Below are 19,553 nucleotides of genomic sequence, written 5' to 3'. Positions count from 1 at the left end.
GAAGGAAACGATAGCAAAGATCAATAAAACTAAAAGCTGGTTCTTTGAGAAGATAAACAACATTGATAAACCATTAGCCAGACTCATCAAGAAAAAAAGGGAGAAGACTCAAATCAACAGAATTAGAAATGAAAAAAGAGAAGTAACAACGGACACTGCAGAAATACAAAGGATCATGAGAGATTACTACAAGCAACTATATGCCAATAAAATGGAAAACCTGGAAGAAATGGACAAATTCTTATAAAAGCACAACCTTCTGAGACAGAACCAGGCAGAAAGAGAAAATATGAACAGACCAATCACAAGCACTGAAATTGAAACTGTGATTAAAAATCTTCCAACAAACAAAAGCCCAGGACCAGATGGCTTCACAGGCAAACTCTATCAAACATTTAGAGAAGAGCTAACACCTATCCTTCTCAAACTCTATCAAAACATAGCAAAGGGAAGAATACTCCCAAAATCATTCTGCGAGGCCACCATCATCCTGATACCAAAACCAGATGTCACAAAACAAGAAAAGATGTCACAAAAAAAGAAAACTATAGGCCAATATCACTGATGAATATAGATGCAAAAATCCTCAACAAAATACTAGCAAACAGAATCCAACAGCACATTAAAAGGATCATACATCATGATCAAGTGGGGTTTATCCCAGGAACGCAAGGATTCTTCAATATACGCAAATCAATCAATGTGATACACCATATTAACAAACTGAAGAGAAAACCATATGATCATCTCAATAGATGCAGAAAAAGCTTTCAACAAAATTCAACACCCATTTATGATAAAAACCCTCCAGAAAGTAGGCATACAGGGAACTTACCTCAACATAATAAAGGCCATGTATGACAAACCCACAGTCAACATCATTCTCAATGGTGAAAAACTGAAACCATTTCCACTAAGATCAGGAACAAAACAAGGTTGCCCACTCTCACCACTATTATTCAACATAGTTTTGGAAGTTTTATCCACAGCAATCAGAGAAGAAAAAGAAATAAAAGGAATCCAAATTGGAAAAGAAGAAGTAAAGCTGTCACTGTTTGCAGATGACATGATACTATATATAGAGAATCCTAAAGATGCTACTATAAAACTACTAGAGCTATCAATGAATTTGGTAGGGTAGCAGGATACAAAATTAATGCACAGAAATATCTTGCATTCCTACACACTGATGGTAAAAAATCTGAAAGAGAAATTAAGGAAACACTCCCATTTACCACTGCAACAAAAAGAATAAAATACTTAGGAATAAACCTACCTAAGGAGACAGAAGACCTGTATGCAGAAAACTATAAGACACTGATGAAAGAAATTAAGGATGATACAAACAGATGGAGAGATATACCATATTCTTGGAAGGGAAGAATCAACATTGTGAAAATGACTATATTACCCAAAGCAATCTACAGATTCAATGCAATCCCTGTCAAACTACCAGTGGAATTTTTCACAGAACTAGATCAAAAAATTTCACAATTTGTATGGAAACTCAAAAGACCCCGAAGATCCATAGCAATCTTGAGAAAGAAAAACGGAGCTGCAGGAATCAGGGTCCTGGACTTCAGACTATACTACAAAGCTACAGTAATCAAGACAGTATGGTACTGGCACAAAAACGGACATATAGATCAATGGAACAGGATAGAAAGCCCAGAGATAAACCCACGCATATATTGTCTCCTTATCTTTGATAAAGGAGGCCAGAATATATAATGGAGAAAAGACAGCTTCTTCAATAAGTGGTGCTGGGCAAACTGGACAGCTATATGTAAAAGAGTGAAATTAGAACACTCCCTAACACCATATACAAAAATAAACTCAAAATGGATTAAAGACCTAAATGTAAGACCAGACACTATAAAACTCTTAGAGGAAAACATAGGTAGAACACTCCATGACATAAATCACTGCAAGATCTTTTTTGACCCACCTCCTAGAGAAATGGAAATAAAAACAAAAATAAACGAATGGGACCTAATGAAACTTAGAAGCTTTTGCACAGCAAAGGAAACCATAAACAAGGCGAAAAGACAACCCTCAAAATGGGAGAAATAATATTAATATTTAATGGGAGAAAATATTAATATATAATGGGAGAAAATATTTGCAAACGAAGCAACTGACAAAGGATTAATCTCCAAAATTTACAAGCAGCTCATGCAGCTCAATATCAGAAAAACAAACAACCCAATCCAAAAATGGGCAGAAGACCCAAATAGACATTTCTCCAAAGAAGATATACAGATTGCCAACAAACACATGAAAGGATGCTCAACATCACTAATCATTAGAGAAATGCAAATCAAAACTACAATGAGGTATCACCTCACACCTGTCAGAATGGCCATCATCAAAAAATCTACAAACAATAAATGCTGGAGAGGGTGTGGAGAAAAGGGAACCCTCTTACACTGTTGGTGGGAATGTAAATTGATACAGCCGCTATGGAGAACAGTATGGAGGTTCTTAAAAAAACAAAAAAATGGAACTACCGTATGACCCAGCAATCCCACTACTGGGCATATACCATGAGAAAACCATAATTCAAAAAGAGTCATGTACCACAATGTTCATTGCAGCACTATTTACAATAGCCAGGACATGGAAGCAACCTAAGTGTCCATCGACAGATGAATGGATAAAGAAGATGTGGCACATATATACAATGGAATATTACTCAGCCATAAAAAGAAACGAAATTGAGTTATTTGTAGTGAGGTGGATGGACCTAGAGACTGTCATACAGAGTGAAGTAAGTCAGAAAGAGAAAAACAAATGCCATGTGCTAACACATATATATGGAATCTAAAAAAAAAAAAATGGTCTGAAGAACCTAGGGGCAGGACAGGAATAAAGACTGAGACATAGAGAATGGACTTAAGGACACCGGGAGGGGGAAGGGTAAGCTGGGACAAAGTGAGAGAGTGGCATGGACATATATACACTACCAAATGTAAAGTAGCTAGTGGGAAGCAGCCACATAGCACAGGGAGATGAGCTCGGTACTTTGTGTCCACATAGAGGGTTGCGATAGGGTGGGTGGGAGGGAGCCGCAAGACAGAAGAGATATGGGGATGTATGTATATGTATAGCTGATTCACTTTGTTATACAGCAGAAACTAACACACCAGTGTAAAGCAATTATACTCCAATAAAGATGTAAAAAGAAAAAAAAAAAAAAAAGGAGTGCACCAGAAGGAGTGGACTAGAAAGAGAGGTGGTGTTAGAGCAAGACACTTGAAATACCTAGAATACCTTTTGAGAGGAACTGAAATGTTGCCAGGTAGCAAGAAGATGCAGCTTTTAAGACTGCTGGGCAGGACTGAGGAAAGCTTTAAAGCTATTTGGCTAAATTCTACTACTGATGTGATATTTTCTTTTCTAGATTCATTTATTCTAGCTTTATCAATTTTAAAAAATGTTCAAATTCCATAAAATATTTCATGCATAAACTAAAATCTGTGCTCACCAACCATATTACACTTTGTCGTTTACACTGTTTCGCCACTTTAGCTTCCAGGCAAGTGGCTACGTAGAATGGCAGAATTGTTTAACTCAAGCTGAATCTCCATCTTTACAACCACTGTGCTACGGTTTATTTTGAATCCACTATTTAAATACAGGTATATGTGGTACCTTAAGCCATGGAGATGCTATATGTGCCCAAAGTGAGCTCAAATGCTTCCAAACCAAACTGTTAGGAACTTACTTTGGAAGTGAGCATGTGTAGCCGAGTGGGCCAACCCAGCAATGGGAGTTCTCCAAATGAACTTCCAGGTAGAATATAATGTTTATTAAAGGACAAACAAGAATGTGCTACTTGAAGCATAAGGATCTTGAGATAGACTAACTGAACTGTAATTCTACAGTTGTTTAGAATTTAGACCACTAGGAGATTTTACCTGGGCCAAGTGTTTTATCACTAACATTGTTTATGATTGATAGGGTATGATGGTAATTAAAAAGCACTGACTTATCTGCTTTTATTTTGTATTTAAGCTCTTTACAGGCAATGCCCCTGACTCTGGTTCTAACTCCATTTGGCTGCCTTTTTGCTGTTTCACCTCCTGGAAGTAGATGCACATGTACAAGATAACAATGCCCTGGGACTTAAGGTGTCTTCTTACCTTGCTGTAGGGAGCTGGGTGAAGTGGAGATGATGGGCAGAGCAAGAATTGGGGTCAGGCTGAGGAGGAGGTAGTGCCAGGCTAGGGCAGGGTAGGAGTTATGGGGTGGAGGATGGAACAATAATGAAGAGTCAGGGTCATCTGATTTAGAGGAGTCTTTTCTTCCTGCTCTTGGAACTTTGTCTCCTTAGTGCCTCAGGGTCCTTCCCCCAAGCTTCCCAGTTGTTTCTCTGATCTCCTTTGACATTCCCTTTCCCCTGTCCTGCCCACCCCCAAGACAAGATTCCTTCAAGATAAGCTGAGCTTTAGTAGATGAGCAAGGCCTAGACCCTCAGCTAGTAATGGCTTTGGATATCCTGGAGGACTTACCAGCATCACATCTGCTGTCTCCTAGGCTCCAATATATGGTGCTGCCAGGGAGTAGGTGACTCAGTAGGTCTAGATGCTCGGGTTACAAAGAGGGTCTTATAATAGCTTCTAAAAAGCCTCCCACAGTGCTCTGCCAACTCTCCTCCTCTCTCGGTGTTGGACTTCAGTGGTGCACATGGTAAGGGAGAAAATGTTTCCTGCAAGCCATTCCCCATGACCACCCCCATATCATTGTTCATTCTGTTGTCATGACCTTAAAGTGCTCCAAGAAAATAGACTTATTTTCAAGTCTCAGTGGAGATGTGAATCACCTCACTTGTCTCCAACAATTTTCTTGTATGCCCCTTGAACACCATCCACTTCTTGCTACCAAGCAACTTTCAGATCCCATCTCCTTTTCCCGATGTCCACCAAGAGCTCAGTTTTGCTTTCTAGTCTGAAATTACTGCCTTCAGAATATCAAGACTTCATTTAATAAACTTGAAATAGTCATCTCAACAGATGCAATAGCCAGACTTGGGTTTTCTTGGTGGAGAGGGCTGAGGGGTAAGCATCTTGTTTTAGGCATCATATTGGGTGTCTTTACAACCCAGGGAGAGGGTTGGCATAATCAGAAGCAGGCCTTACAACAAAAGTTTTTCCCAACACATGTCCTCACCTACTAAACATGCTTCTCACCTTATTTTACTACTGGGGCTGTTAGCAGGTTACCTCCTTTCCTCCTTTTCCAGGCCTTCTAGATAAACAGGGCTATGGGAAGGACACTGATGGGGAGCATTTTTACACACAGCTATAGCAGGCTTCTAGGATTCTTAAGAGTTGCTTTCTGATCAAGTCCTGTCTATTTAGCTCTCAAGGTAGAGCATTTTCATTAGGGTTTTGGGCTAGGAAAAGAGGGATGGTGTGGTTAGCCTCTGCATGAATTTCAGAGAAAGCCTAAAGGGTGTCAAGGCTAATGAGGCATGAAGACCAACAGTCTAATCCAGCAGACTGCAGTCTCTGCTCAGGGCTCCCAACGGGAAGTTTAGCCACAGCTGTTTTAGATACTCCTGGAGAAAGTAAACTGAAGATTGACAATGAGGGAATTCCAACCATGTTTCCCAGTTCTCACTGGTGGAAGTGGCTTCATTTCTCACCAGTTGAATGGACAGTCTGTGGAGGGCAAGATTCACCAGGTCCTGGGGAGGGTGGAAGCAAGGAGAGATGGTTCATTTGGGAACCATCCACATATGGCCTGGTGAGTGGACTGAACAGACCAGGAGGGGAATGCAACAAGAACAGAACTAGAAGAAAGGACTTCAGAATGCTGGTAACTCACAAATTCTTCTGTATTAGAAGCCTGATGCTGGGAGATGGCAGTAGAGGATTGGTTGGATCCATTTTTGGCCCAAATGTAAAACTTTCTAGGTACAGAGAAAAATAGATGAAAGACAGGTAAGGAAAAGGGGAGAAGACAGAAAGAAAAGGGAGGCAAGAATATGCATTGAGGGCCAGAAAGGAGGAAAAAGGGGTAGTCAGAAGTAAAACAGAAGAAATGACAGTAGATGGAGAGAATAAAACAGGAATAAGAGAGAACAGAAATGAAAGGGAAGGAATAAACCCAGGAAGTGGAGCAGGATGAGAGGTAAGCAGCAGGGAGTTCTAGGTGGGGAGTCCTAGCTTGCCAGGAAATAGGAGAAAAATGTAGGGGGCCTGTGTGGGAACGGGAAGGACTCTTCCTTACCCTTCAGTCCTCATTTCAGGCTCCTCTTCCCCTAGTAAGCTTGGTTTGGGTGGCTAGTGTTTTGTCAGCACTCTCTACTTGCCCTTCTGGCTTCTTCACCTCTCATCTACATTTGAATACACAAGCAAGACAGTGCAAAGACCTGGTACAGGGGATGAAGATGACTAAGAGGAGAAATACTGAACTAGGGATGGAGGAGAGGAGACAGGACACTTCCTCTACTGGAGGAGCCCTATCTTTGTCTGAGCTTTCCTCACCCATCACATACACCCCACAAAGCAGCACATTAAGAAGCCAGGTTCTACTGAGAGCAAATCAGATTTCCCTTTATTTCCATCTTCACCAGGGGGTGAGGCATAAGGAGTGGTCCAGGTGCCTGGATTCTAACCTCCCACGTTTGCTTGGACCTTTACCGGAGCCCATGACATCCCTGCCTGATTTTAAATGTTTCTTCCTTTTCTGGGTATTTACTCTGCAAACACCTTCATTTCTTCCCCAACACACCAAAGGCCCAGGTGCACGTATCTCTGCTACAGCCTGGATGATAACCTAGTTGTATCTGTAAATCTGCGATTTTCCGCAAGCATTCGGCAGCAGGGCCTGTCCCAGGGAGACCCCAGGCGGAGCCCGCTCCTCCGGACTCGAGCGGGCAGCGCGCGGAACACCCTCCGGCCACACGCCAGGAAGGAGGACGTGCGGGCACGAAACGCAGCTCTCGCGGACAAGAGCGACGGGAGGGCGGCACGGATCTCAGCAGTCCCGGTGGCCCGACGCTCGTCTCGTAGGTCCGCGCCCTCCCGCCTGAGCCGGGTCACCTCGCGCGCTATCTGGTTGAAGAGGCCCCGTTCCACCACGTGCAGTACGACCACGGCGTCGCTGGAGAGCTGCTGCTTCAGCACCTGGAACACAATGTCTCCCTGCGACCGGCGTCCTGTGCTCCGCCGCGCCCCCTGCCGCAGCGGCCGAAAGCACCCCTGCTGCTGCAACATTCCCGACGGCGAAGTCTCCCGAGAGCCGGCCTCCTTCTCCTTCATGTCCTCCGCCCTCCCGGGCTGGGACTTGGGTCTCCAGACGCAAGGCGGGCGAGCTATCCTGCCAAGAGCAGAGGCGGCCCGCGACTCTTATCTACAGTCCCGCCTCGCCCGCATGGCGTCAAGGAGAGCAGTGGCGGGCCATACTCGAGTGTGATTGTCCTCAGAACGCAGGCACCGCCCACTGATGGTCAGGGGGCGAAGACAAACGGGACAGGGCTCCTCGAGATGGTAATTGGCTGGAGAAAACAGATGCCGGACGTTGATTGGATGAGGGGGAGACAAAGGGTGGGAGGAAGGACTCGTGCATAGACTTGGGGCCTGAAAAGGTCTAATACTGTCTGTGGGTCTCATGAAATTTGGGGCATAAACTGCCTGTGGAGTGCTCCTTCTCCACTTCAAATGAGCCTTCTCAGGATTTCGGATCACCGGTTTGTTACAACGCTGTAGCAGTTTGGCTCTTCTTGGACCAGGGGAGTGGAAGGTGGTTTTTCTATTTAGAGAGAAGATACTGAGAACTAAGAGGATACAGCAGTATTATTAGATATGGCTTTTCCCAAGGCAGGGGATAAGGAGGAAGCTAGGTTACCATCTGGAGTCCAGGAAAAATAAATGTCATGAGGATAAATGTAATGCCCCCCATGGATCCCGTCACCTAGCTCACAAGTTCTTCATAGGGAGACTTACGAACTTCCCGTGAAAAAAAAAATTGGCAGTTTCAAGAGACTGTAAACTCTGTGTAACTCAACAGAGCTAAAGCTACAAAAAGCTCAAATTTAATCTTAACCTTTGCAATGGGGTGAAAGAATGGAACTCTTAAAGTCTCAGATTGGGCTAAGGTATCACTAAAGGCAGAGAACAAATATAGAGAATCCCCCCTTCCCCTCCATGCCAAAGAAGTTAGTGCTTCTCTTCAGGATTTATTACAAAGGATGAGGCTTGGCTCATCCCTTACTTCAATGATGTAAGAAATGGAAGAGAGGCTGAGAGAAAAAAAGAGGATTTCTTTGGAGAGGGTTACTGGAGGATTAAGGAGTTTAGAGCTTTATTATTTTGAACAGTATCAGACTGACAGAACCAAGAGTGTTCTTGGGTCTCAAATCAATAAAGGACTTTTTATTATCTAAGTGTAACCAAGAATTATGGAACTCGCTTGTGATTTCATCCATGGGACAGAGAAATCAGGATTTTGCAGATGTCTAGTAAGGGACCATGAAGGGAAAGAATAAAGTCTTTTTTTCTGTTTGTCCCCTGTGGAGTCCTGTTCTTTTGATTAATGAAAGATCATCATTAATTAGTAAAGTATCTGGAATAAGGTGGGTGATCTTTCTTCCAAACTTATACTGGGCAGACAAATATCATGTTGAGTCATTGGTACCACAATGCAAGAGTATGATATCGGCAGGACATAGTGGCTTCATCCTAAAGGGTAGCTTATGATCGGACAGCATGTCATTTGGGCTGTTTAGGCCACAGAGGAGAAGCTTGGGATAGCCGACAATCATCATATACGAACAACAAACACACAAGCAAATAAGTTCCTAAACTGATTTCAGAGAACTATGAGTGCTATGACGGAGAAGGAAGAAGACACAGTGGGGCAGAGAATGACAAAAAGGATCTGAGTAGGTGATCTTGGAGCTAAGATTTACGTAAGAAGGAAACAACACCATGAAGAGCTGGGGAGTGGATGATCCGGAGAGAAGGAACTCCCTCCAGCATGCTTGGTACATTTGAGAAATAGCAAAAAAGTGGGAATAGTAGGACGGAGTGGACAAAGTGAGGAAAGGTGGGGTGGCCGAGAAGCAGCCAAGGGCCAGACCACACAGGCCTTGAGGCCATAATAAGGGTTTGGGATTGTACTGGTAAACATGAAAGGTTTTAAGCAGGAGATTTGCTCCTTCCTGCTTTGTGAGGGTGAGAGTGAAAGAAGCAGATCAATCTGGCAAACACTTTGCAGATGTGATTATTTTAGGATATTGAGTTGGAGAGATTATTTGGATTATCTAGGTCAGTCCAAATACCTTCACAAATGTCCCTATAAAAGAGAAGCAGAGGGAGATTTGATACAGACAAAAGAGGAGGTAGCAATGTGACCAGGGAGACAGAGATTGGAGTGATGTGGCCACAGGCCTGATAATGCCAGGTCATCATTAGAAGCTACAAGAGGCAAGGAAAGGATTTTCCCCTAGAACCTTTGCCGGAAATATGGCCCGGATGACAGCTTGATACGAACTTCCGGCCTCCATAACTATGAGTGAAAAAATGTCTGCTGTTTTTAGCCACCAAGTTTGTGGTGATGTTACAGCAACCACAGAAAACTAATACAGGTGACTTGGAGTAAGGTTTTAGCAGTGTAGAGGGCCAGAAGTGATTGGATTCAAGATATATTTTTACAGATAGTATCAGCAGGACTAGCTGATGTATCAATATATGGTGTTGGTATTACAGAAGAGTCAAGGATCATTCCCAGGTTTTTGTTCTGAACAAGTGAGTGGATGATGGCAACATTTACTGAGATAGGAGAGGGGCAAGGATTGTTAAGTGTTATGTGTTAGCCACACTCATGTTTGAGAAAATATCAATTAGCTTTTGTCACTGCTCTCTATGTGCCAGGCACTGTTCTAGTTCTTAACTCAATTATCAGTGTAAAGTGGGCAGTTAGATATGAGTCTGGAGCTGAAAGAAGGCTAGGCTGGAAATATAAACTGGGAGTCATCAGTGTACTGTATTTAAAGCCATGGGGCCAAATACATCAAACAAGAAGAAATATAAGAGAGGACTTTGTCCAGGGCCAAAGCCCAAACCAGAGGACACTCAATCTGTTTTGCCTAGACAGTGGATAAAGATCCAGCAAAGGAAAGGAGGAGCCGATGAGGAGGGAGGAAAACCAGGAGTGTGTGAAGTGACAGAAGCCAACCTGTAGTGGAGGTTGGGGCGTTGCATGGAGGGAAATATCTACATTGTCAGATGTTGCTCTAGGGGTAGAGAGGCAGAGAACTGACCGCTGCCTTTAGCAAAGTGGCTATCCCAAGTGGCCTTGACAAGCGCCATTCCAGTGGCTCGGTGGAGAGAAAAGCTCCATGCGAGTCAACTGAAGAGGGAATGAAATGCGGAATAGTCCGCTGCAAATCTAGGCAACTTTTCGGATGACTTTTGACGGGAAACAGAGGGAATGGGCCGTAGGTGGTGGTTGCCTTGGGGGTCTGGAGAGGGCTCTAATTGGTTTTAAAGGTATCTGATTCTGGGGCTTCCCTGGTAAAAGTGGAAGAAGCAAACACGTGTTTGCTTCTTGGTGGCAATTGGGTGGGGGCGGGGGAAACGAAGGTGAAGTACAAAGTAGGAACAACTGCAGAAGCCACGTCCCTGGGCAGGTTGAAGGGGCTGGGGTCGGCGCACGGGAGGAGGGCTTCGCCCTACTTATTCCATTTCCCCATAACTTTGGTCACCAAGCACAGGCGGTTGCCGCGGAAGCGACCCGTCCACAGCCCCCGCAGGGCTCAGCGACAAAGCTGAACACTTTGTGTGGGAATCAAGGCTCCCAGCAGGCGTTGCGCTGGGCGGTTAGTGCGCAGGCGCGCGCAGCCAGCCTCCGACTCTCCCCTCCCCGGCAAGCCCCGGCCCCAGTTCCAAGCTGGAGCCACCGACGCGAAGGGGGACGGGTTCCTCTTAAAAGAGAAACGGAGGCGGCGCGCGCTAGGTGGGCCCCTGTCCTCCCGCCGCTCTCCGGGCCTGCGCGCGACGCTGGGGAGGCGCAGGCGCAGTCGGGATGAGGGCGGGTGGGGGCGCTCAGGTAAGGCCGGGGTGGGAGTGGGCCGCGGCGGGAGCTCTGGGCGGCCTGGGAGCTGCCTTAGGAATTGGCCCATCCGACGCAGTGTGAGTGTTCAGTGGGGCGGCCCGAGACGGAGTGGGCCCCAGACCCCCCCTTCCCCGCCCTCCTGTCCCGGCTCCACCCACAACGACCCAACTATGAGGAGCTCTCCCAATGCACACGACCTCTCCTTCCCTCATCAACCAGTGAAGACCCATGCCCTTTTGAAGATGAAACTGTTACCTTACCCTCTGCCCCTTCCTAGTCGAAATTTCCTTACCCATAGCTCCAGTTCTTCACGTCAGTGGGCCCAGGATCAGGCCATTCTGACTTTGATGCAGTACCCCTGCCTCCCACCCCCAAGATACCCACCCCATAGCGCTAATTTACACGCCCTGTAATGGAAGCAGAAGTGGTTTGGACCCAGTGGCAGCGAATGCTATTGCAGTGGTTTAGTTCTGCCCCAATTCACCGTTGAGGAAACTGAGGCCCCAGCGGTGGGTGGAACCGGGGCCTCTGGCCTCGGATCAGGTCGGCCCACACGCGTGTCTCCCCGACCCCGCAGGCCCTGGTACTCATGGCTGCCTCCCCTGCGGACGCATCCCGCAGGCGGCGAGAGAAGCGGCGGCAGCTGGACGCGCGCCGCAGCAAGTGCCGCATCCGCCTGGGCGGCCACATGGAACAGTGGTGCCTCCTCAAGGAGCAGCTGGGCTTCTCCCTGCACTCGCAGCTGGCCAAGTTCCTGTTGGACCGGTTAGGGGCCGGGTCAAGGGTTCTGGCGGAGGGCACCCAGGCTGCAACACCCAGCACCCTACCCGCCCCCTTTCCCCCACATCAAGTGCTGGCCTGCTGCTCCTTCCCACTGGCAGATTTATCACTTCAGCAGTAAGGCCAGTGTGATTTGTGGCCTCCCAGGGTCTCCCCCCACCTCTTGGTCCAGGAGAATAGGGGACCCCGTAAGTGTGTGAATGCCCAGAGCTGAGGGCAGTTGGCCACATGGGCCCCCACCTGACCTGCCTCTTGTCCCCCTGGCAGGTACACTTCTTCAGGCTGCGTGCTTTGTGCAGGTGGGTAGGGAATGGCTAGGGGTAGAGGATTAGGAGCCAGAGAGAGAATAGGGGCAACAAGGAGTTGTGTGACCCAGAAACACCCTCCCTAAGGGGATTGGATAAGAGGGAGCCTTGAGTGAGTTTGGGAAGAGATGGGGGAGTTGGGGAGCCCAAGGAGGCAGCCTGTGGAGAAGGGAGCAATATCTCAGAACACTGGGGTTTGGGCTCTGAAGAATGGTAAACTGGATTAGGGACCAGGGTTGCCCAGGGGGTGGGGGTACAGGGCTGTCTGAGTGTGGATCTCCAGGATGAGAGGAGAGGACCTCCCAGCTCACCCTGACTGTTGCCTTCACTGCTCTAGGTCCTGAGCCTGTGGCCCCCAAGGGTCTGCAGTATCTGGTGCTCCTGTCTCATGCTCACAGTCGAGAGTGCAGCCTGGTGCCTGGGCTGCGGGGACCTGGGGGCCGAGATGGGGGGCTTGTGTGGGAGTGCTCAGCCGGCCACACCTTCTCCTGGGGCCCCTCTTCAGGCCCCACATCTCCAGAGGAGCCCAATCCGGTCCCCCTTGCAAGTACTGGCCAGAGAAGCTGGTGCCCAGAAGCCAGGAGTGGGCCAGAGCCCGCAGGTAGGCTGGGGGAAAGAAGAGTTATGGAGAAAAAGGAGGGAAAAGTGTTCTTGTCCCTGTAGCTCAGAACCCCATTCTTTAAAAATGATCCTTTCTCCGTGGAAAAACTCTATGGTGACAAGGAAATACATCCTCAAATATACTTTTAGGTATGAAAAGCAAAATACAGAATTGGATGTATGGTATATTACCGTTGGTGGAAAAATAAGAGGAGAAAGGAAAATATTTGTATGTACTTATGAATGTATAGGATATTTCTGGAAGGGCATGTAGGAAACCAGGTTACCTGTAGGAGGAATGAGGTGGCTGGGGTATAGTATTGGAAAGGAGACTTTTCACATGGTTCAAAGAAAAAACCCTGTTTTTTGAACCATGTGAATGTACCATCTCTAAAATAAAACAGCCCCTCCCACTCCAGTAGCCTCTGCCCCCTCTTCCTCCTTCCTAAGAGTCTTCCTACCACTTCAGACCTTAGAACTCCACCTGTCCTCATCCCTCCAATACAGGGTTCCTTCCCCTTTGACCCTACCTATGCCAACAGGTTTGGAATCTAAGCATGATGAGAGGACTGAGGAGGCCAGGTTGCCCAGGTGAGTTTGGGGTTGGGGGGGACAAGATAGACCTGGGTGGACAATGGGAGTGAGGGAGCACGACCTCCTGCTTGCCTTCCTTGGACCTGCAGAGAGGTGGGACCCCCGCCAGAGGCCTTCCCATCCCTAGGAGAAGAAGACGGGGAAGAGGAAGATGAGGATGAAGAGGAGATGCTCAGTGATGCCAGCCCATGGACCTACAGCTCCTCCCCAGATGAGCAAGTTGGGGCTGAGGGAGGGTGCTGAGCAGAGCAGGAGGAGGGAGGGGGTGACTGGCTGGGGAACCCAGAGCTCTGCAGACTTGAGGGAGGGGCTTGTTGGTGGAGAGGGCAGGGTAGGCTTTGGAAAAGGCAGAAAGAACTAGAGGCTTTGGATTGGGTGGAAAGGAAGTTAGGCTCTGGGGGAAAATGAAAGCTGAAAGTAGGTATGAACAGGGAGCCTGTGGTAGGGGTAGGGTTGTTCTGAGTTTGGGATCTTTGCAGTTTAGGGGTTGGGGTTGGGCTGGGGCTGGCTGAGAATCCAGGGAGATAATGCCTTCCTCTTCTTCATTCTCCTTTCAGCAGTGAGCCAGATGCTCCCAGACCACCCCCTTCCCCTGTCACCCATGCACTTAAGGATGGGGAGATACCCCCGGCCCCTGCAGCTGTCCCAACTCCTCTTGCTTCGCCATCCTCATCAGCATCCTCATTGGGTTCTGGAGCTCCTCTGCCTGTGGAAGTCAGGATACAGCCAGAGCTCAGTGGGACCCCTCAAGCAGACCAGCAGACTGAGCCCCTGGCCAGGTAACCTGATGGCTGAGACAGAGGGCAGGGGCATCCTGGGACATGGCCCTCCCTCGAGGCCCTCTGCTCCCTCTTTGCTGCCCGTAGCCCTGGGAGTCAGGCTCAGTCTGCTCTGGCCTCGGCATGGGATGAGGACACTGCTCAGATCGGCCCCAAGAGAATTAGGTAGGACTGGGGGAAGTGGCTCTGGGTGGGGAAGGGAGCGGAGCGAGGTGGAGGAGAGCCTGCACAAGTCCTCATGCTTCCTATTCTCCTCCCCCAGGAAAGCTGCCAAAAGAGAGCTGCTGCCCTGTGACTTCCCTGGCTGCGGAAGGATCTTCTCAAACCGGCAGTATTTGAATGTGAGGATGTGAGGGGTACAGGTTGGGTTCTGTGTAGCCTCATGGGTGGAGGAGAAGGGCTGAAGGAAAAGCTGAGGCAAAGAAGCCTAGGGTGTGGGGGGAGTTCAGAGCCAGGGAGAGAAGAGTTGGGATGGATGTGCAGAGCTTGCCTATAGTTAATAATCACTAATCCAGATGACCGGTAGATAAGGCAGAAAACCAAGCCCCAGGTGCGCAGCTGCTGCCCACTACTGCTTGTTACACAGGCCCTCTGATGACCACATGGAGATGATGGTGGCATTCCTCAGGCTTTTGGGGTGCTAGTGACTATTCTAAGCACTTGATATGTGTCAAGTCTTTTGATCTTCTCGGCATTCCTATGAAGTGGGTGCTGGTACTACTCCTGCTTTGCAGATGAGGAAACCAAGGAAAACAGAAATGTCAAGCGTTGCCCAAGGCTTCTCAGCTAGTGTGTCATGGTGTTCGGTTCCTCACTCCATCGGGCTGCCTCGCCCTGCTGTCTCATGTGGGTGGTCCTCACTCCAGGAGGATTAGGGGACAGACCTGTCCCCAGCCTCACGGCAGGAGAGGTTTGAGGCACAGAGAGAGAAGAGTCCCAGTCCCACACTCAGCCAGAGCCCTCACAGGGCTCTGAGGCCGGGAGAGGACCCAGACCCGAGGGATGGTGAAGCCTGGGTGGATGGGATTTGGGAGAGGGGGAAGGTCCCCAAGTGGTGGTGAAGCTCTGGGCTTCTGAGAAGAACATTCAGCAGGGCTGGTCAGACATACTTGAGTCTATTAATGGAGGAGACTGAAGTAGCCCCCAGCAGCAGTTTAATTACGGGAAAATAGGATTATGGAGAAAGGGAAAGCGCATGCAACTTAGTGAGCCAGGATGTGAAATTAGACCAGATAAAAAGAGAAATATTTCCCAGAAATACTTGGGGAGTTAAGGTTGAAGAACACACTATCCTTAAAAGTGTTCCAGGTTGAGAAGGAGTGTGTGTGTGTGTGTGTGTGCTTCCAAAGCAGATTTAGGAGAAAATGATATAATCCCATGGTGAGCTATTAATAAAAAGTAGGCCATCTGAGTGATATTGTTGTACATTGATATTGATATCAAGGAGAATAATCATACCCACCAAAAAATGTGTTCCCATCCCTGGCAGATGGCAAATCCATAGTTAGGGAACCAAGAGTGTCACCAGAAGTGCACTTTTTTCAAGGACCTGGGCATTGCAAGGTGAGGTTGTGACAAAGAGGTGAGATAATGGAACTTGAGGGCAGGATAGGGTGAGGGCAGAGTTTGGGGTCAGGAAGGGATGGGATTGGGGTGCTTATGTATAGGTGAGGACTGGCCAGGATGATATGAGCTGGCGGTGACAAGGAGAACTGTTGTGGGAGACGGCAGAAGAACCTGCCTGCTGGGTCAGCTCTGGTGGTTGCCCTGAGGAAACCATGTGCTGCCTCCCCTAGCACCACAAGAAGTACCAGCACATCCACCAAAAGTCCTTCTCCTGCCCAGAGCCAGCCTGTGGGAAGTCCTTCAACTTTAAGAAACACCTGAAGGAGCATGTGAAGCTGCACAGTGGTGAGTGGTGGAAATGCATCCTCACCTGCCCCTGTGGGTCCCTTCCCCTCCCTCTGTGAGTCCCTTCCCCTCCCCCATGAGGCCAGTCATCTCCTATCTGCAGGTCTTGTCACACTGCTCTGGGATAACTCTCACTCACACACTCATCCTGCACTCTCTGTGTGTTTAGATCCTCCCTGCTTGAAACTGTTCTAGGTGCTGGGCTACAGCAGTGAATAAAGCAGGCAGTACTCACCTAAGATGTCCACTCTAGTGAAGGGCTACAAAGAGCTGTGAAAGGTGCTTTGAGCAAAGACCTAAGTGAAGGGAGGAATGGAGGCTTCGCCACATCCACATGAGAGGCAGCACATGAGAGGACCCTAAACTGGCATATGCGGGCATGTTCCAGGAATGGAGAGGAGGCCAGGAGATTAGAAAGGAAGGAAGAGAGGTCAGATAGGTGGTAGGGGCCTTCAAGACCACCATCGGTTGGCAGATGTGATGGGCACCAGTGCGGTGGAGGGAGGGACAGAACTGATTTTAAAAGGAGCATTGTGGCTGCCATGTGGAGAATAGGGGATAGCAGGAATGTGCAGTGCACAGTGATAGTGACCTAGACAGTCAAGTTGATGAGAAGTGGCTGGAGACTGACAAGAGAGTGAAGATGGAGCCAGGGCTACTGTGGGAAGAACAGATTGTCCATGGGTAGGACTGTGGAGTCAGGGGTGACTTGGAGGGTTCCAGCCTGAGCCAACTGGGCAGAAGGTGATGTGACTTCCTGAAAGTGAGGGAGAAGCAGGCCTCAGGAAAGGCACATGACATTTGATTTGGGACATGCTACTTAGGTATCCCAGAAAACGTGAATCTCGTGTTCAGGGGAGATGTTGGGCAAGAAAAAAGTGTTCATCATGAGCATATGGGTGGTGTTTAGAGCCATGGGTGGAGTGTTCCTACAGGGAGAGAGTGAACATAGGTAGAGAAGAGGTCTGAGCAGGGCAGGTAGGAAGGGCAGCTGCAGAGGTGCTGTTGGGGCAGGTGAAGAGAGCGGTATCTGAGGAGCCAAGTGGAGAAAGTGCTCCAGGGAGGAGGGAGGGGTGAGATGTGCCGGTGCTGCAGAGCTGAGTGAGATGAGGATGCGCACAGGCCACCAGGCAGGGCGATGGGAAGCCATCCTTGACCAGATGACAAAATGGCATGTGACAAGGGAGATGACAGCCAGAATGGACTGGGTTCAGAGCAGAGACGAGCTAAGGAAGTGTAGACAGCAAGTATGGACAACTCTTCAGAGTTCTACTGTGAAGACAAGCAGAGAAATAGGTGTAAGTTGGAGGGCTGTGAGCCTGAGCACAGAGATGGGAATGATCCCACAGAGAGCTGTCCCTGGCTTGCTGATGCCAGGGTGGGTTGAGCAACCTTAAGTCGTTGAGGAGGGGTGTATCTGAGCACAGCTGGAGGGCAGCCACAGGGAAGCAGGGACTATTCACATATATGGGCACAGAAGCAAGTTGGCTGGTAGATTAGGTGGGGGGAGGATGTGGGCATTCTCTCCTGGCTCCTCTTCTTGGTGACTTATAAAAAACGAGGTCACTGCTGAGTGAGGTTGGTAGAAAGAGGTCATGTGGAAAATGCCCTTCTGAACTCTAGAAAGTGGGAGAGTGAACTGACCAAGGAGATGCAGAGGCATTGTGTGTGTGCGGCGGGGGTGAGGCTTGACACTTGTAGTTGTGTATGAAAGTAGAGCTCAAAGTGGGGTGAGGGTGGGGTGTTGTAGGTTGTGTTTCCGCCCCCCTTGGCGTACGTGTGCCGGCCTGGATCAGGCCAAGGGTTGTATTTATCCTGAGTTGGGCTTTAACCAAGCAGGCACAGCTGAGGAAGAGCGGGACAGGTGAGTTGGTAGTGTGAGTGGAGGAAGGCTACAAAGATGCCCTGGAAATGAACTGGGCAAAGAGAGGGGAGGGGGACAGTGGGAAGGCAGTGGGCTGCTGGACCGGCAGCCTGGAACTGTGGGATAACTGTAACAGGACAAGGTAGGGGGCCCTGGCCGGAACTGGGATGTCTGAAATTGTGATTTCAAGGTGGTGCAGTGATGGGGCATGACCTGGGAATGGTGGCTGAGAAGGGTTGTGGGGGGCGGCCAGGTCAGTGAAGGTCAGGGAACAGGGGAGGGGAGTGCGGGACATGTAGAAAACAAACTGACAGCAGTGGTGATGGCTGAGGAGAGGGCCTGGAGCCAGAGCTGTGTGGAGTGCAGGAGCGTGACGGGGATGAAGGCTGTAGGGGTGTGTGTGGTCTGATGGCAGGGTATACAGAGCAGCAGTGGTACAGAGGTCTACAGGATGCCATGAAAAGCAAGGCTACCTCCTCTGCTGCAGGAGGTGTAAGAGAAAAACCACAGCAGGCCTGTGAGAACTGCTGGAGATGGGCGATGGGCAGGTGCTGTTAGAGCTGGCAGGGGGGCAGGTTCAGGGAGGAAGGAGAGGGGATTGGCTCTTGACACCCACAGGGCATCTGACAGGTCACACGGCACTGTTGGGGGGTGGTGGGAGGAGTGAGATATGCAGGCTGAATAGGGACAGTACTCCTTTGGGGGACAGTGGGGGTGGACCAAGGAAGGGCCTCAGCTTGGGGATGGATGCTGGGCTGTCCCCCATGTGCCCACAGATACCCGAGACTACATTTGTGAGTTCTGCGCCCGGTCTTTCCGCACCAGCAGCAACTTGGTCATCCACCGGCGCATCCACACTGGAGAGAAACCCCTGCAGTGAGTGTGGGGAAGAGAGCCCAGGGTGGGGGGAAATGGGGAGGTGCTGGCAGGACATCGGGGCAGTTGGGACCAGGAGGAACCCCTGGGGAAGTCAAGATGGGCTGAGGCCCGTTTCTTCCCCCTGCTGTCCCTGGCTCAGGTGTGAGATCTGCGGGTTCACCTGCCGCCAGAAGGCGTCCCTGAATTGGCATCGGCGCAAGCATGCAGAGACGGTGGCTGCCTTGCGATTCCCCTGTGAGTTCTGCGGCAAGCGCTTCGAGAAGCCAGACAGTGTCACAGCTCACCGCAGCAAAAGCCACCCCGCCTTGCTCCTGGCCCCACAAGAATTAGCTGGTCCATTGGAGTCCTGTTCCAGCATCTCTGCCCCTGCATCCCTGGGGACCGACGAGGGAGCCAGGCCCTCTCTGGCTCCTCAGGCTCCCACACTGCTCCCTTAGCAGTGAGCACTCCCCAGAATTTGGGGAGCCAGGGACTGGAAAGGAGCAAGAAGGGCCAGATGACTGGGCCCTGGGGACTAGGGTGATGGGGAGTGCAGGGCAGGGGCAAGACTGTGCTCTAGGGGAGCCAGGCTACTTTAGTCTTCCTAAAGGACAGAATAAACCCAGTATTTTACATGGACGTGTGTGAGCAGAGCAGCAGAGCGAGTGTTTTGGCACCTGAGGTATAGGAATCTTGATTCCTTTGGAAGCAGGCTCTCCTGGAATGTGCCTGAGTGCACCCTAAGTGCAGGCCTTATTCTTCTCTCTGCAGACCCCCACCTGCACCCACCCTGAA

General features: G+C 49.2%; 1 protein-coding gene across 8 annotated transcripts; it reads left to right on the top strand.

Moving 5' to 3' along the window:
- Positions 1-10,833: 10,833 nt before the first annotated feature.
- ZNF692 (zinc finger protein 692) lies at positions 10,834-19,393 on the top strand. 8 transcript variants are annotated; one of them, XM_067732433.1, is made up of 12 exons: positions 10,834-10,968; positions 11,645-11,832; positions 12,115-12,146; positions 12,490-12,753; positions 13,295-13,343; positions 13,436-13,561; positions 13,904-14,125; positions 14,213-14,290; positions 14,388-14,466; positions 15,922-16,036; positions 18,677-18,776; positions 18,919-19,393. In XM_067732433.1, the coding sequence occupies exons 2-12, from the start codon at positions 11,657-11,659 to the stop codon at positions 19,214-19,216; spliced, it is 1,539 nt and encodes a 512-aa protein (XP_067588534.1). In that variant the 5' UTR covers positions 10,834-10,968; positions 11,645-11,656; the 3' UTR covers positions 19,217-19,393. The 8 variants fall into 8 exon arrangements, with proteins under 8 accessions (XP_067588534.1, XP_067588533.1, XP_067588531.1 ...); XM_067732432.1 differs by having other exon boundaries at positions 10,858-11,061; positions 13,907-14,125; XM_067732430.1 differs by having other exon boundaries at positions 10,859-11,061.
- The last annotated feature ends 160 nt before the right edge of the window (positions 19,394-19,553 follow it).

Source organism: Pseudorca crassidens, chromosome 3 (assembly GCF_039906515.1).
Source record: "Pseudorca crassidens isolate mPseCra1 chromosome 3, mPseCra1.hap1, whole genome shotgun sequence".
In the NCBI taxonomy this organism is placed as follows: Eukaryota; Metazoa; Chordata; class Mammalia; order Artiodactyla; family Delphinidae; genus Pseudorca; species Pseudorca crassidens.
This window is presented reverse-complemented; position numbering and strand designations above follow the sequence as displayed.

Bases quoted from the DNA above. Each gene is read 5' to 3' on its own strand.
- ZNF692 (XM_067732430.1), top strand. From the start codon at position 11,038: ATGAGGGCGGGTGGGGGCGCTCAG. The intron at 14,126-14,212 runs GTAACCTGATGG...TGCTGCCCGTAG, and splicing joins CAGACTGAGCCCCTGGCCAG to CCCTGGGAGTCAGGCTCAGT. The intron at 14,467-15,921 runs GTGAGGATGTGA...TGCCTCCCCTAG, and splicing joins CAAACCGGCAGTATTTGAAT to CACCACAAGAAGTACCAGCA.